The sequence below is a fragment of the Triturus cristatus genome, chromosome 9 (genome assembly GCF_964204655.1).
Source record: "Triturus cristatus chromosome 9, aTriCri1.1, whole genome shotgun sequence".
NCBI lineage: Eukaryota > Metazoa > Chordata > Amphibia > Caudata > Salamandridae > Triturus > Triturus cristatus.
In genome coordinates, this window is record NC_140592.1 from 233,920,360 (window position 1) to 233,935,704 (window position 15,345).

The 15,345-nt window shown below is 44.2% G+C and overlaps 1 protein-coding gene across 2 annotated transcripts in view; it reads right to left on the reverse strand.

The window, feature by feature from the left end:
* The window catches only part of FBLN2 (fibulin 2), a 630,642-nt gene that overhangs the window by 92,145 nt on the left and 523,152 nt on the right, over window positions 1-15,345 (reverse strand). For both annotated transcript variants that reach the window (XM_085624813.1, XM_085624812.1), the window contains 2 exons: window positions 7,504-7,641; window positions 4,769-4,912 (listed from right to left, as the gene is read on the reverse strand). In XM_085624813.1, the coding sequence (XP_085480939.1) occupies window positions 4,769-4,912; window positions 7,504-7,641 (282 nt within the window). The remainder of the gene's footprint in view (window positions 1-4,768; window positions 4,913-7,503; window positions 7,642-15,345) is intronic.

Sequence of the window (15,345 nt, forward strand, 5' to 3'; positions counted from 1 at the left end):
AGCAGAAATATCGCAAAGATGCGGAAGTTTTTTTCCGGCATGTTCGCGAGATTTTCTGCATGGTTGCGGGTCGCCAACTTACCCATGTGGTTGCTTGCGGGCGCGGCCATCTTGTTTTGAGTTGTTCTCGCGGTGCATGATCGCGAGAAGAAAGACGTGATCGCGCGACGCATGACGTCACTGCGGGCGCGAACTGTCGCGAGACAGCGCAAATGGCTAAAAACAATACAACATCTCATGGAGAACGCGACCGGATCAAGAAAACTTGTCGGCGAACGCAGGGATTCAGGTAAGGCGATCGCGCGCGCGCGAGAATGTATCATTTTACAGCGCGAGCAAGAAACAAATTATCGCCAAGCTGCGGAAACCGGAATTTTTGACATTTTCGCGCTCTCCGCGGAACGCAAAAATGTCAAATTATCGCAATTTCCGCGAACGGAACGAAATTTTTGCCCAGGCCTAGTACAGTGTAAATAATTTATTAAAATCAAATATTAAGCACAATTTAACTGGTCCACGGCGCACACTGTTTACCTTAACGTTACCCCCACCCCTCCCCACAAAAAAAAAGTTTCCCAACACAGACTCATTTTGAAATGATACTTCCAAATAGCAAAAGATGCATGGAAATTTACACTGCTTAAAAGGTACCTCTAAAGTAAAATGACTACTTCTAAGAGAAACATTTCTGCAAAATAAAATGTCAAAGTGTGCTTACTGCATTACAGTACTGCAGATAGAGGATGCGGCCTCTACTACAGCACAGTCCGAGTTGGTGCAGAAAAAGTAGCCACCTGAAAGGGTTAATCTTCCTGCACGTCTTGAGTTTGAGCCCGGAAGGAAGCAGCTGAACCTTAGGAGTGGGAGGAGGAGGAGGAAGAGCCTGGGAGGGCTGCTGTTTGGCTGTTGCTGGTTTAGGGACTGGTGGGTGGAGGAATTTATCATAGTGCTAGGTGGTGGTTGGGATTTTGCTGATTGTTTGTTTTTTTAGAGCTGTCTGCGAGGTGTGGTATAATGAAGTGCAAACGCAGTTTCCTCTCAAGAGGCCGTGGTTTTCCAGTACCCTCAGATTTACTGACCAATACATTTTACAAATTTGCTTCTTAATCCACGGGGCAGGAAGACATTCATTGAGATTGTCCACCGAAAGTCTACTGTTTGGCTCCCTCCATAGGAAGTGACGGACTAAATACACATGGTAAAAAGGTCCTGTTCACTTCTACTGATCACAAGACCGCATGCTGCCACTGCTGCACTCATGCTTCCTAGCACCTGGTGAAGGCAGTAGCCTTCCACCACTATGAGGGTAGGGGTTTGTGTGCCCATCTCGGTCCAACAAGACCGTAATCCGTGAGACAGCCCTATGTCACGGCCCACACGCATAATCCGTATTTACCTACGACAAAAATCAGCATTAGGGATCCACACAACAGTACAGTTGGGGACTCAGAGCAGGTGTACTTGTCTCTTACCATGCACAGGACTTTTATGTCCCAACAGATGCCCCTCCCAGATCATAACACCCCGAACCAACTCCTTACTTAGAGAGTTTGGGTGGTCAGATTGGTAAAACCGGTGGGAAAGTCCTTCAGCATTCCTGTGGCTCAATTTGGCTCTGTGCTCCACATCTCAACAACATGGGATTCTTTCCCTTCATAGCCATCAACCATTTCAGTCGTTTATAATCTGTTTCCACCAAAAACCTAGTGACTAACAAATTTGGGTGGAACTTACGTAAAACCCACACTATGGCAAATCACACTTTCTCAATAGCTGCTCATTTCTGTTCTTGGGGTAGGAATCTCCAACTAATAAAGGCTACCGGACACTCTGTACCTTTGTCATCCAGTTGAACTAACACCACACCAACTCCTTTGTCAGAGGTATCCGTCTGCACAGTGAAAGGCTGATTGCAGTCAGGGTCTTTCAGTACCAGTGCAGTGCATAGTGCCTTCTTCAGTTCCTCAAATGATTTTTGATACTCTGCAGTCCATATTACTTTCCTGGGTTGCTTTCTAGAGTGCAAAGCAGTCAATGTGGCAACTATATTTCCATAGTTCACAACAATGTATACCCGGTGAATCCTAAACACAATTCATGGGAGTGACCAGAAATTACACCTTGATGTCAGCCAAAGTGATATGTGCATCACACGGTTAATCCGAGACGCCTAGCCCTACTTCTTAGGATTATCTTATCTGACCCATCTCCTTTCCTGAGACTTGTCCAGGCCCCTCCCTTGTGATCTATCACTGAATCACAAAGACCACTCTTTTGAATTGTGAAGGAAGTCTCTTCCTTTTCTCCTCCAATGTCTGTCTTACCCAGCTCACAGAAATGCAGCAATATACAAATATGTCTGGGGGATTCCTCTCCTCCTCATGTCTTCACCAGGCAGGCCTGAGCTTCCCAAAATGCAACCCAGGCTTCTCAATATAATGTACCATTGCAGGCACATTTAGCGTACATTCACAGCACACTTACTGTCTAGTGAATAGCTGACAGAATATCGGAAACAAAAATATTGTGTGGACAGAATATTGTGTCAAACATATAGCCAACTTAAATATTGAGAAAGTAAGTGCAAATAAGTATAGATTTGCTATCGGTAACATCAACGTACCTTGATAATATATATATTGTCAAGGTACATGTGGAGTTATATATAGTAAAACTTTGCTTACCTACAAAAACTTACCTTCAAGATATTTTTGTCCTCGATATTCCTGACACAATATTTTGTCCGCACAATATTTTTTCTTCCATATTTTGTCTAAACCCTGTCCAGCACTGTTACCTCCATGCATTCTACCATTCCAAGTACACACACATTCAGCACACACCCAGTCTGTGCGCACTGTTCAGCATTGAAGCTTTTCTATACTTAACCAGGGTGTGCTATTTACAAACATTCATACTGCCAGCACACACACACTCACCATGTGCATGCTACACAACACTTCACCCTTCATGTATTGTAGTTCACGCAAGTACCCATACACCCAGCACATGCATTCATTGTTCACGCACTGCACAGCACAACATCTCTCGTGCAATGTATTCCTCACAGCCATACATTCACCCAGTACATGCACTAACCACAGTAATGCTCTATCCCTGTACGGTACACTTCCCAAGCTTACATACATACAGCGCAGTCACTACTCCGGCACTGCGCAGCACTCTACATCTACCTAATGAATTCCAAGGGTGAGTTAAGAACACAGCAGTGGAACTTTAAAAACGTGAGTGTGCCTGTAGGCCTCACTCCAGTGATACAGAATAAAAAGGTCCTGTTCACTACTACTGATCCCTACATGGAATGCTGCCACCACAAATTCGTGCTGGTTCACTCCTGGTGAAGGCACTATCCTTCCACCACTATGAGGTTAGCGCTTTGGGTGCCCCTCCCGGTCCAACAAGACCGCAGTTCGTGAAACAAGCCTATGTCATGGCACACATGCATGATGCATGTTTACCTATGACAAAAGATCAGCATTAGGGATCCAGACAATAGTACAGTTGGGCACTCAGGGCAGGGGTAGACATCTCTTACCATGCAGAGGACTTGTCCGTCAGTAGATTTTCAGGTTTGCGCCAAGATTACGTGGTGTAAATACAGTCCTTACCTTTACAGCTATCACTTGGAAGAAGTGCTTTTGCAGGTAGCTAAGCCATTTTGGTACAGGCAGCCATTACGTGGAACAAACTTCCTCTCACTTCAACATTAAAGGAAAACCCTTATCATTACTTATTCAAAGTAAGGGCCATCTTTAAAACAGCGGTCTGTCATAGCAGAAATATACCATTTTACTGATCAACAGTGCAGCCTATAAGATCTCCTATAACATAACACACTGCCATGATTACACTCATTAAGAATAAATGAATATCACAACAGTTTTTTATATATTCATTAATGGCATTTCTGGAGTGTAGATCCTACCCCAACCAAAGAAGAGTAATTTGTATCAAACTAAGTAGAAGTGCCAGTAGTAAATGGGGAAGAGTGGTGAGGAAGATATACGATGAAGAAGCAGGTAGTGAACAGATGTAACTGAGGGCTGGTCATATGAAGGGCGGGGCGAACTGCAGACAATGTTTGCACATATCTGCAGTGGGACCCAACAGTCCACGATCAGGCTATTCGCAAGGATAACATTCATGACAGGTTTGTGTTTGCAGGGCAGAGTTATTTTTAAGGTTTTGCAATGGAAATTCACCAAGTTAGTTCATGTGCTACAGATATCACATCCTGAAAACAGTGAGCAGTTCTCCCTGTTTCCAAGCTACAGAACACATCTTTCAGGATCTTAGAGTTTACAAAGCTGCACCTCGACATGAGAAAGGCTGAAATCATCTAATCCTCAAGAGTGTGTGCAAGGGCTACCATACATCCATATCAGGTTAGCTACTTGTGGAAAGAGCACAGTTCACCGTTAGTGAACTGACTGCTGGCACTCAAGCTTAGTAGAGGGAAAGGTGTGCTACAATTGTTAAAGATGCCTCTTTCCCTCCAAAACTCACTAAAGTGCAATATATTAAACATCAACAAAAGTGGCATCCCCCAAATGCATTTCATGAAACCTGAAACATGATATTTGACCCACATGACATCACAGGAAGTGACTAAAGTTAATTTCCCACAACCTTGGAGGAGCTATAGTTTTTTGCATTGTTCTTATACTTGCATCAGTCTTGACATTAAAGTGTGCTAATCAATGAATACATTAAAACCATTTTTTTATCACAAAGTGATTCTACTCACCAAGGCACCGGGAGCCATCCTCGCTCGAATGGTAGCCTCTGCTGCACATTAGAAGGTTCCTCTGACAGGTGTAGGAGCCCACGGTGTTTATGCAGTTAAATCCAACTTTGCACGGTTCAGGGAGTGACGTGCACTCATTAACATCTGTGAAATGAAACACAGCCGACGACTCTAGCAGTTAGTCAACACAAGAGCTACACTTAATACAATTTCTATTCATTCAGCAAAAAGTGACATCTGGGCAACACAAGTACCGTGCTCCATTGAAGACATTTCTATTTGATGATTAACATTTATTTGACATTTGTGAAACAGAATAGAGCCAGTCACTAAACCTGAGGCCATATTATAGAAGTGCCCTGGGGGTGCAACATTTGTGCCTTCTTTGCGTGCCCCCGGGGCACTTTGGTATTACAGAAGGGGCCGCCGATGTTTGGGCGCCCCCTTCTGTAATACTGAAGGCGCTGGTGCACATACAGCTTCGCCGCATCCTCAAGAGGGCGTTCCCTCATTTGCATGGGGGCGAGGCCCCTTACAAATGAGGGAATCCCTTTGCCTCTGTACCCGCACCATATTACAGATGTGGGCGCAGAGGCAAAGAAGCTCTCAGGAGGAGCAGTGACAGTGTGCCACCTATAAGGTGGTGAACTGTCAGTGTGCCCCCTGATTGCAGCCCCCTGTTGGGGGGAAAAGGAGGTCCCATAGACCCCCCAGACATCTCCTTCCATGTAGGAGCAGTCATTCACTGCACCCGCCTGCAAGGGGATCTCTAATCCCCTTTAAAAGTCACCTTTACTTTATAAACACAGAGCAACTTTAAAGCAGCAGCTCTGTTTTTCACGAATGCGCTGCCCCAGGGAGGCCCTGGGGGCAGCGCATTCACCATAATGCGGTGCATTTTCCTGGTTAGTGCTGGATGCATCTTTTGAAACGTGCGCTCAGCGATAACCAGAAAAATGTGCTGCATACATAATGCTGCCCCAAGTAGTCAACACAGGTGCTGTGCTCCACTTGAGACATTTCTATGCGATCAATACCATTCCATACATCTGTGAAATGGAATAGAGCCAGTCACTAAACCTGGGCCCTAATACGGAAATGCCCCAGGGGTGCAACGGCCATTAGTGCCCGCTTTGCACGCTCCTGGGGCACTTTGGTATTACAGAAGGGGGCACAGACGCTTGTGCTGCCCCTTCTGTAATACTGAAAGCGCTGGTGCACAAACAGCGCCATCGCTTTCTCAAGGGGGCATTTCGTTGCTTGCATGGGGGCATAGCTCCATGCAAATGAAGGAATCCCTTTGCCTCTGCACCAGCATTGTATTATAGAGGCGGGCGCAGAGGCAAGGATGCTGTTAGGAGGTGCACTTACAGTGCGCCATCTAAAAGTTGCCACACTGTCAGTGCACCACCTGATGGCAGCCCTCTGGAGGGGGGAAATGGTGTCCTGTGGATGCCCCCAGACACCCCCTTGGGTCACTCACTGCACTCACCTGCAAGGAAATCTCCATTCCCCTTTAAAAGTGCAGGTAGGTTGCTGCCTGCACAGTAAAACACGGAGCGACTGCTTCAAAACCGCTCTGTTTGTCACGTGAATGCTGTCTCCCCCCAGAGCGGCACGATTTCGCGTCTGCCCTGGGGGCAGTGCATTCAATGTGATAGAGCACCCTTTCACTATTTGCACACAGCGCAACTGTTTTAAGGTATGCCGTGGCGCAAACAGGGAAAGTGCACGTTATCCATGATACGGCCCTAGGCAGTCATCACACGTATCCCGCTCCACTGGAAACATTTCTATGTGATCATTAACGTTCACTAACATCTGTGAGATGGAATAGAGACGATCACTAGACCAGCTAGTTAACACAGATGCTGTGATCCATTGAAGACATTTTTATGCGACCATTGTCAGTCAATAACATCTAAAAAAAATAAGCTAGCCAATCCCTAGACCAGCTAGTCAGCACGCGAGCCGCTCTCCAATGAAGACACTGCTTTCATTTTCACAAAGTACAATGTAAGGATCGATCCCCAATGCACTGTCACTTCTTTCTTCAAAAGACTTTGTCCCCACTTAGTTCTGCAGCAGGCTTTACTTAATAAAATATCCCACAAAATACTAATTATCCATTTCATCAATAGTTATTTGTCTCTTAAGATTTAAAGGATGCATTTCGAGTAAATAACTGTGGTCTTCCATGATATTTTTCATTGAGATGTATTTTTTTTTCAGTGGGAAATATATACGTTTTTTAGCAGAGAATTTATGCTTGGTCGTTTTGTGCCCAGCTGTCAGGGTGTTGAATAAAAACCGAGACATTTCACTAGCTTGATCTTCTCACAATTAAACCGCTGTTACTATCGCCTGTACCCGTGAACACTGTGACGGCACTGCCCCACTACTACATGCATCTGCTGGATGTGTGAACTCCCCTACTGCCCCTTCAAACTCATATTGTAAATGACACCCAAATTGTTGGTCCCCCCACCTTCAGTGTCAATGGTAATACACAAGGCAGACATGTTTAATGAGTTTCTCTTTAAACCATCATCTGCTTTTTGGAGCAAAGTGTGCCCCATAGAAACACCCTAAATAAACTGTCAAATAAAATAAGAATCCTTTGGGGTTTCTCATACAATACTCTATTATTATACCAACACATGCAGTCAGGTTTACACACAGCACACGGATCATGCTAGCTCTGTTGTCAGGATGCGGAGAGTTGTAACACTTACCGACACAGTTACCGGCGGGGTCTTGTATGAACCCATCACGGCACCGCTGCTTCAGTTCACAGTAAAAGGACCCCTTTGTATTCTGACAAACAGAGTTCACCTTGCAGTTGTGAGTTCCACGCTCACACTCGTCAATATCTAAAGAGACGAGAGGAAGAAAAAAAGGTTTTAACAATTTTGGACAGAGCATTGATTTTGTACTATTTTCAGTGAGCTATAAGAACTTGTGGAAATAACTGTTTTATTTACAAAGTTGTCTAAAGAGCATAAGAGTGATGTACCAGAGTATGTAATTAACAAGAAAAGTACAGTGGGCCCGATTCACAGAACTAACTTAAGACAAAATCGGAAACTTACTACCATTTTGGTATTCACAGAAGGCACTTACTCATTATGGTATTCACAGAAGGCACTTACTCATTTCGGTATTCACAGAAGCTAGGAGTCAAGCTTTAGGACTCCTAAATGCCTTCTGTGAATACGGAAAGTCTTAAAGTTAGGATTTTTCCTCAGTTTAGGAGTAGTAAAGTTAGGACTCCTAACTTTAGGTCTCCTAAATGCCTTCTGTGAATACCGAAAGTCTTAAAGTTAGGACTTTTCTCAGTTTAGGAGTAGTAAAGTTAGGACTCCTAACTTTACTACTCCTAAACAGAGAAAAATCCTAACTTTAAGACTTTCGGTATTCACAGAAGGCATTTAAGAGTCCTAAAGTTAGTACTCCTAACTTCTGTGAATACCGAAATGAGTAAGTGCCTTCTGTGAATACCAAAATGAGTAAGTGCCAGCTGTGAATACCAAAATGGTAGTAAGTTTAGAACTTTGTCTTAAGTTAGTTCTATGAATCGGGCCCAATGCATGTTTAGAGTCATTCAAATTATTGGGCATGTTAGCTTTGAGAAATTATAATACATTAGCGCCCTGAGACCTTTGGTGATTTGTGTGCTTCATAAAAATCTTTGACATTGACATTGACATTGACATTACTTTTCATTACAAAACAGTAATAGTGATCTAGAATTAATCTAGTGACATCCAATTGGTGTGTTTTGGTGAGCTTGTGAATCACAAGCATTCAATATGGTTATGAAGTAGATGGATAAGTGGTGGGGACAGGAGGGTTGGGAGGCATAAGTTAAGAGACAAGAAGAGCTTACATGACCCAAACCTCAGCTTGTGTCCCATCCCGATGTATTTACCTTTCCATTACCTACCAGACCTGCACTGCAAGACCTGGAGAATATAGGGGAGGAGGGAGAGTTCAGCAGTGGGGTGAGATTGCATCAGTCAATGCATTACACAACCAGCATCACCAGGCTTGCACCATGTGTAAACTCATTTAGTTGTAGTAGAGGACGTGTCTGCGGCTAAGGGGGTTTAACACCACATTGGGTACAGGAACCAGGGGTGGTAGATGCTGAAAGGAGGAGTTAAGGAACTTGTGCTGTCGATGATGGTGTCGACACTGTGGGGGAAATGATGGGATCAGTTCACAAAACTGCTGAAGAGAGTAGGGGGGCCACAATACGCGGGGCGTGAGTAATCCATCCAGAGCAGAAGAATAAAGTAAAGTGAGATGACAAGGGAAAGAGGACCTAGGTGATGCGCTTGGATCAGTAATAATCCGGAGCACATAGTGGCAGCCGTCTTAGTTTTGGGATTTTCACCTTATGAAATAAATGTTTAGGGATCCTCTTTGTAAGTTAAGTTCCAAAGAACAGGATTTTTAAGTTTTTCGTGGGCCAATTGTGGAAGAAGGAACGATGGAACTGTGATAGAAGGGATTCCCGTATTCTTGGAGTCCATCAGCCAAAGATTGTCTGAATGTTTGATGCCTCTTGAAATAGGGGATCATCAAAAGACATTCCTTTTATTGTGCACCTCTCAGGAGCCTCCGGATATGGATAGCTGGCCAGCTAAGTGCCTGGTAAGTGCCCTTATGCACTTTGGTGAATGGCTTATGACTCAAAAGCAGCACACAGCAACTTGAAGCCGGTTGAGTGATCAGAACCAGAGAGTTTGTTGGAAGCAGGGCACGTCTGAAAATAAATAACCAGGTCTGTAGATATTGCAATACTTTTAGTGAGGGGTGCTATTGTCCAACCTTGAGGGGCATTGTTTTTAGAAGGCCTTTAACCCAGCCAATCCTCAGCTTCGTTGGGAAATACCCTTGACCCAGCAAGACGTTTATACCATCTATCATCACGGTTCATTTAATAACTAAGTAAGCTGATATTGGGTATATCAAAAGATTGTGACTGTTTTACTGATACGACCTTTCTGTTCATCTTTTTAACTCATCTTCCAGCATAAGATGAGTGGGATTCTCCAGGCCTGAGGTTTCTGCGTGGTTTGTAACAAAGACCATATTTCTTGAGTTAAAAGGGGCAATGTAAAGATCTAATTTGATGTGCATTTTTCTCAAACGAATTCTGAAACTGATGTTTTACAATCGAATTGAGGATGGAAAGGCGGTTTGAGTGGTGGACATTTTCAGACTTGATCGGAAAGTTTATTCATTCTCTTTTAAAATGCTGCTGCCTCTGCCTTGTTATGGCTGTGTTTATCACACCTTCATATTGTTCGTAGGAAACAAGCATTGCATGGTGAGGGTGACAGTTATCGTAATCCTGTGGCTTGCAGAAACCTCCTTTCTGTGATACCCATCTAAGGAATATCTGATTTATTTTTCTTATTTTCATTTGTTCTTATTTTTGGTATGTATAGGAGGAACCAGTTTGCTGATCATACCAGTCATGTTTTTTGCAGAGTTTTATATAGCGCCAACTTGACTCGAATCGGGTATCAGAGCGCTTTACATAGCACCAGGTACGTTACATGACGACACACATTCATTTTTGGTTAGGCACGGGGAGATTAACTGATTTGTCCAGAATCACAGGATGTTCTGCGTCATTGCCGAGACTCGAACCCAGTTCCCCAAATTCGAGGTCGACGGCCCTAGCCGTTAGGCCAACTCCTCTCCTCTGACATGCTGATTGTAAGTCTCTGGGAACTGTTTCTGTGTATAGCTGCTACATTGCAAGTATTTCAAACTTGCCACGGTGCTCACTTTTTACATTTCATGTCTCATGTCTGGTGGGTTTTCATCTCGCCTGTGTGTTTGTTTTATCTGCTGAACTGGGAGGTGATAAGCAACTGATCCAACGAATGACCTATTATGTGACCCTGAATCAAAAGACTGACACGGACATGATGATGCTTAGAAATGCACCCCTGTCTTCGGGTGGTCATGTGGATTGCTGTCGTAAGTCATTTGTTTGAAGAAACGATGAGAGAAACATGGTATTAGTGAGTCTGGGGAACTACCACAGGTTAGTTTGCACAGTAAGATATTGGAGTCATGTGGTGGACAAGACCAGTAGGTCCTGGAAGGTTTGGGACTGCTTATTCCTATGACCAGTGTTTGCAGGTGGTTTGAGAGATGGGACTGAACCACCATCTATCTGCATTATTATATTAAACTTTCATTTATGCAGAGTGCCAGTGAATTCTCTGTGATATGCCATGGAAGAACGCCACAATGTATGAGGCAGTTCAAAGGTGTCATTACACTAATTGTAAAGGAGGCTCAATAGACTGTTGTATACATTGAGGGTGTTGTGTTTAAAAGGGTTCAGCCTGTGTCAGAGTCTGTGGTATGAGGGTTGCACAGAGTCCAAACATCTGGGTGCATCTGTCGATTCCTGTGATGTTATATGAACCAGCACAACTGATAAAGTAGCATTCAAGTCACTCAAAAGACCCCGTACAGCTTGCCTTCCTTCTCCAGGATAAAAGCAATAGTTGTTTAAATGCCCATAATACTACAAAATGTAAGAAGGATGATGCTGGAAAAGTGGAAATATGTTACCTCCCCCCCCTCAAACTGATCTTGGTGCAAAATTAAATCCTAACCCAGACATTCTCTGGTGGATGGGGGTTGGGGAGGTGGCACTCAAACGCGCTGTGCTACTGCGATTCGGATTAATGCGCCTCAAGTCCTTCAGTCACCCAACCTTTAGAGCTCCTGCATTATTAAAAGATCACCAATAATACTGAAACTCGATACAACCATAATTATGCTAACTTTGACTTGAAATGTCACCATGAAGTCTATAACAAGCAGTATACACGCAAACAACACAACCACAGTGTTGTATCTGTTTGAGCCCTTGTTTGTCCAGTGTTCCAGTGCTCTGAATGGATGCAATTCATTCCATGGACTAGGCGCAACTGCTCTGGCCCATTTTAGTATCCCGCAATTATCTACTGGAACCCACTCTGGTCAGATGGAACTTTTTACTTGCCTAATAGCATGGAGGGAAAATCACTGTTATCACAATTACAGTCTACAATTTTCCATAATCAAGGACTCGAGACTTAATCTCTTGGCTCTCTGGTTTTTATTATCAGCATAAAGATTTGCAGATACAGAGTCCTCAATACGAGGCACAACATGTACATAGGCACTAACACAAAAGCTACTCTACGAAGAATCCGCATACGGCTAAAAATAACTAAAAGTACAATCTCTAAAAGCATGAGGTAGAACACCACCAAGCAAATGTCGATACTAGGGACACTGAACCATACCATCTCTGTCCCTACTCTGCACTAGATGACATCCCTACTTAGCAATCCCTTGAGACCCTCATCGAATAAAGGTGTCAGAGCGAAACTTCCTAAGAAGTCCTCACTTCGAGAGCTTGGTCTAAATTGCCCCCTCTACCCTTCGCCTAGCCGTCCTCTGCTTTGGGCTGCCCCGCTCTGCTCTGCCCCCACCCTCGGGGCGCTGTCCCTAATACAGTACCCCAAGTCTCCGAACACGCCCTTTGCGCCTCCTCTCCTTCCGGGGTCGTCTTTCAGTACTTTTCCACAGATCGCAGTCCAGTTCCATCGTCCATCGCTTGGCCTTGAGTCCCAGACGCCATCCGCACTAGGAGTTACGATTGGCACATTCCAATACACTCCCATGTCTGGCTTTCTCTACATAATTCAAATTACGAACAAAGAGCTTCTCTACTAACGAGCAACTGTCCTTGCACCTGGGGTGAAATCATGCAAAGCAGACATTCTTCACATCTTTTAGGTTGCAATTTACTACAGCCTAAAACCTCTACTGGAATAAATCCTTTTTGGCCTATTGCCCTTGGCTAACATAAGAAAATACCAGGCCTTTCGCCTCAACGATATATGCGAATTCTGGCCACTACTTCGGTTACACAAGCAGGTTTCAATCACAGTATTGACATTTACGTCTTTCTTTCATGTGTGGTCAACCTAAACAACCTACAGACACGAAGTCTGGGGTACACATTTCTAACACCACATTGCATTTCCCGTAGCTAAACACTATACATTTCTCTACTACGTTTACCATGTGCTTGTACATAGCTAGCACTTCTACTTAAAATCGATATAGGTTATACAGTTGTAATACATTGCACACGAAATCCCTGAGTACACATTTGGTTATATGCGGGTGCCGACTAACAGTGAATATAACGCACCCCTACGATTCTCAAACTTTTAAACGCTACATCAGTTCCCCCCTTTGATGACATCCGTCATCACCATTACATTTCCTTCTTCAGAACTGATTTAAACCGTACTAGTCATAACATTTCCATGTCGGACTCCCTCCAGTTTCTTAAGACTCTCATATTGCTGCTCCTGGAGCTTTGCCAACCTCCTCTCGTTTGCCTTTAGAGCTCTTTCAACCTTGCCTCCTTGATACCACTTCCATGCCTTCACACATCCCCACAAACAGATCACACAAACCACGGCAATAATAATTGGTTTCAACACTGAACCTAGAAATCCCCTTCCCAGATTCGCAAACCAAGTTCCCACTCTTCCAAATCCTAATCCAATCTTCTCCCACACATTCACCTCCGTCAAATCCGTAATCTCCTTGTGAATAGTCGTTATGTTGTCTATGTACCTCCCTATCTCCTTCGAGTTGTCTGGAATATACGTGCAGCATTCCTGAACTTTCAATAATTTGCAGACTCCGCCTTCTTTTGCTAACAACACATCTAAAGCAAGGCGATTCTGCAAAACCATATTCCGGATCGACAACATCTCTCCAGCCACCAATATCAAAGATCTCGCCGTGTTCATAGACAACTCATCAACTACAGTCGCCAACCTTCGGATCTTCACATCATTCAACACCACACCCATACTAGGTATCATTGCTCCGTATATGTCCCCAATCACTGCACCGGCATTTGTAGCCCTACGTTTCCTGGGCGGTCGCTTCGTCTCTAACAACTCCAAGTCCCTTGTGTGATAAATCTTCGGGAATATGATAGCCAAATAGCATACTCCATACCAATTGTCGGGTAGTCTGACATAAGCATTCGTCCCACAAACATAATACACTGTCGGGATTACTTCTACTGGACCTTGCATAAAATTCTTAGCATAAGCTTCCATTGTAAAAGTCTGAGAACAAATGCTATGTCCTACTGCGACCTTCTCCGTCTTGGATTGAGGCCGTGCAATACACAAATTCCCTCTCTGTGCCTCATCCAATGCTATTGGTCCATAACTTCCCTTAGATCTGTGAGCTCTCTCCTCGTCCGTCCAATCTACTGGGCTATCTCCGGTGTGTCGTGTCTCGGTCAACTTTCTATACCTGTCCTCTACTTGGTCTATGAATTTCTTCTCTATCTCTGATAACGCACATGTCAGGTTATTCCTGTGAGCATGCGCCGTATCCAGTTTCACAGTCGGTCTAAAATATTTCAGGAGTCTGTCCTCTTTCTTATCCAGATCATATCTATTCAAATGCTTGATTGCTGGCACCTCGGGAAGTACCGTGTCAAAATTTGAGAAGAAATACTCGAACTGTCTCCTGTCATAAAATAAACTGAGCCATATACTACAAGAAATCCCATAAGTCAATGGGAGATGATGATACTTGATACCCTCATCCACTGAAGCAGGCAACTGCATGCACACATAGCAATCCTTCACATCCATCGCATCAACATACTCATACAGCAACCTTGCATACGCGTTAAGCTTAAAATCACCCTTTGACAAATCCATGTGAAGTCTGCGAACATCTCTCAACTCCGATAATTCCTGTTCGCTAATACTGACACCACTCTGCCCTGGGGTAATAGGTGTGGGTGCTCCCTGAACCCTCCCCTCTTGCCTGTGAGCCACCATGTAGGAACTGATCACTACCGCAAATATGGTGACTACTACAACTCCGATCAATGTGCCTATTATCAGTTTAGCCCTACGATGTGGGTTTACAGGATCTGCCATCTTCGGAATATGCTCAATGTCCAATGCAGTCTCTGAAAGGATAAGTCTCTTTCTCATTAATGTCTCTTTCGTGAACTTAGGCAAACCTCCCTAACTTGTCTTCGTTCTATAACGGAAAAATCCCTAATTTTGTTCTTCTTCCGCTCGGCTCTAGGTAATCTTCTTGTTAGCTGGCAACCTTTCTCAAATCAATCTAACATAAGCGCCGGTCCCAACAGCTCCAAGACTCCCTGCAATATTTCGAGCTTAAGAATGATCAGTTCTTGTGGATCTGGCACAGTCGTGAACGTCGGGAACTCCAAATTGTCCAAGATCATACCTCGAATGACACTTGGGAATGGCGGACTCGGAATATGAATCGTCAAAATTCCTTCGATCTCCAATCCCGGAACTTTCAGCAACACTTCCACCCTCTGGAGCGGGACACTGTTGACCAATGTCATCGACCTCAATCTTCCCGTGCTCGGTAACCCTGGCATCAGTCACTTGGTATGCCCACTCCGGGGAAGTGTACTTCCGACTTGGCACTCGAGTCCTCTTGGACCTTCTCACACCACC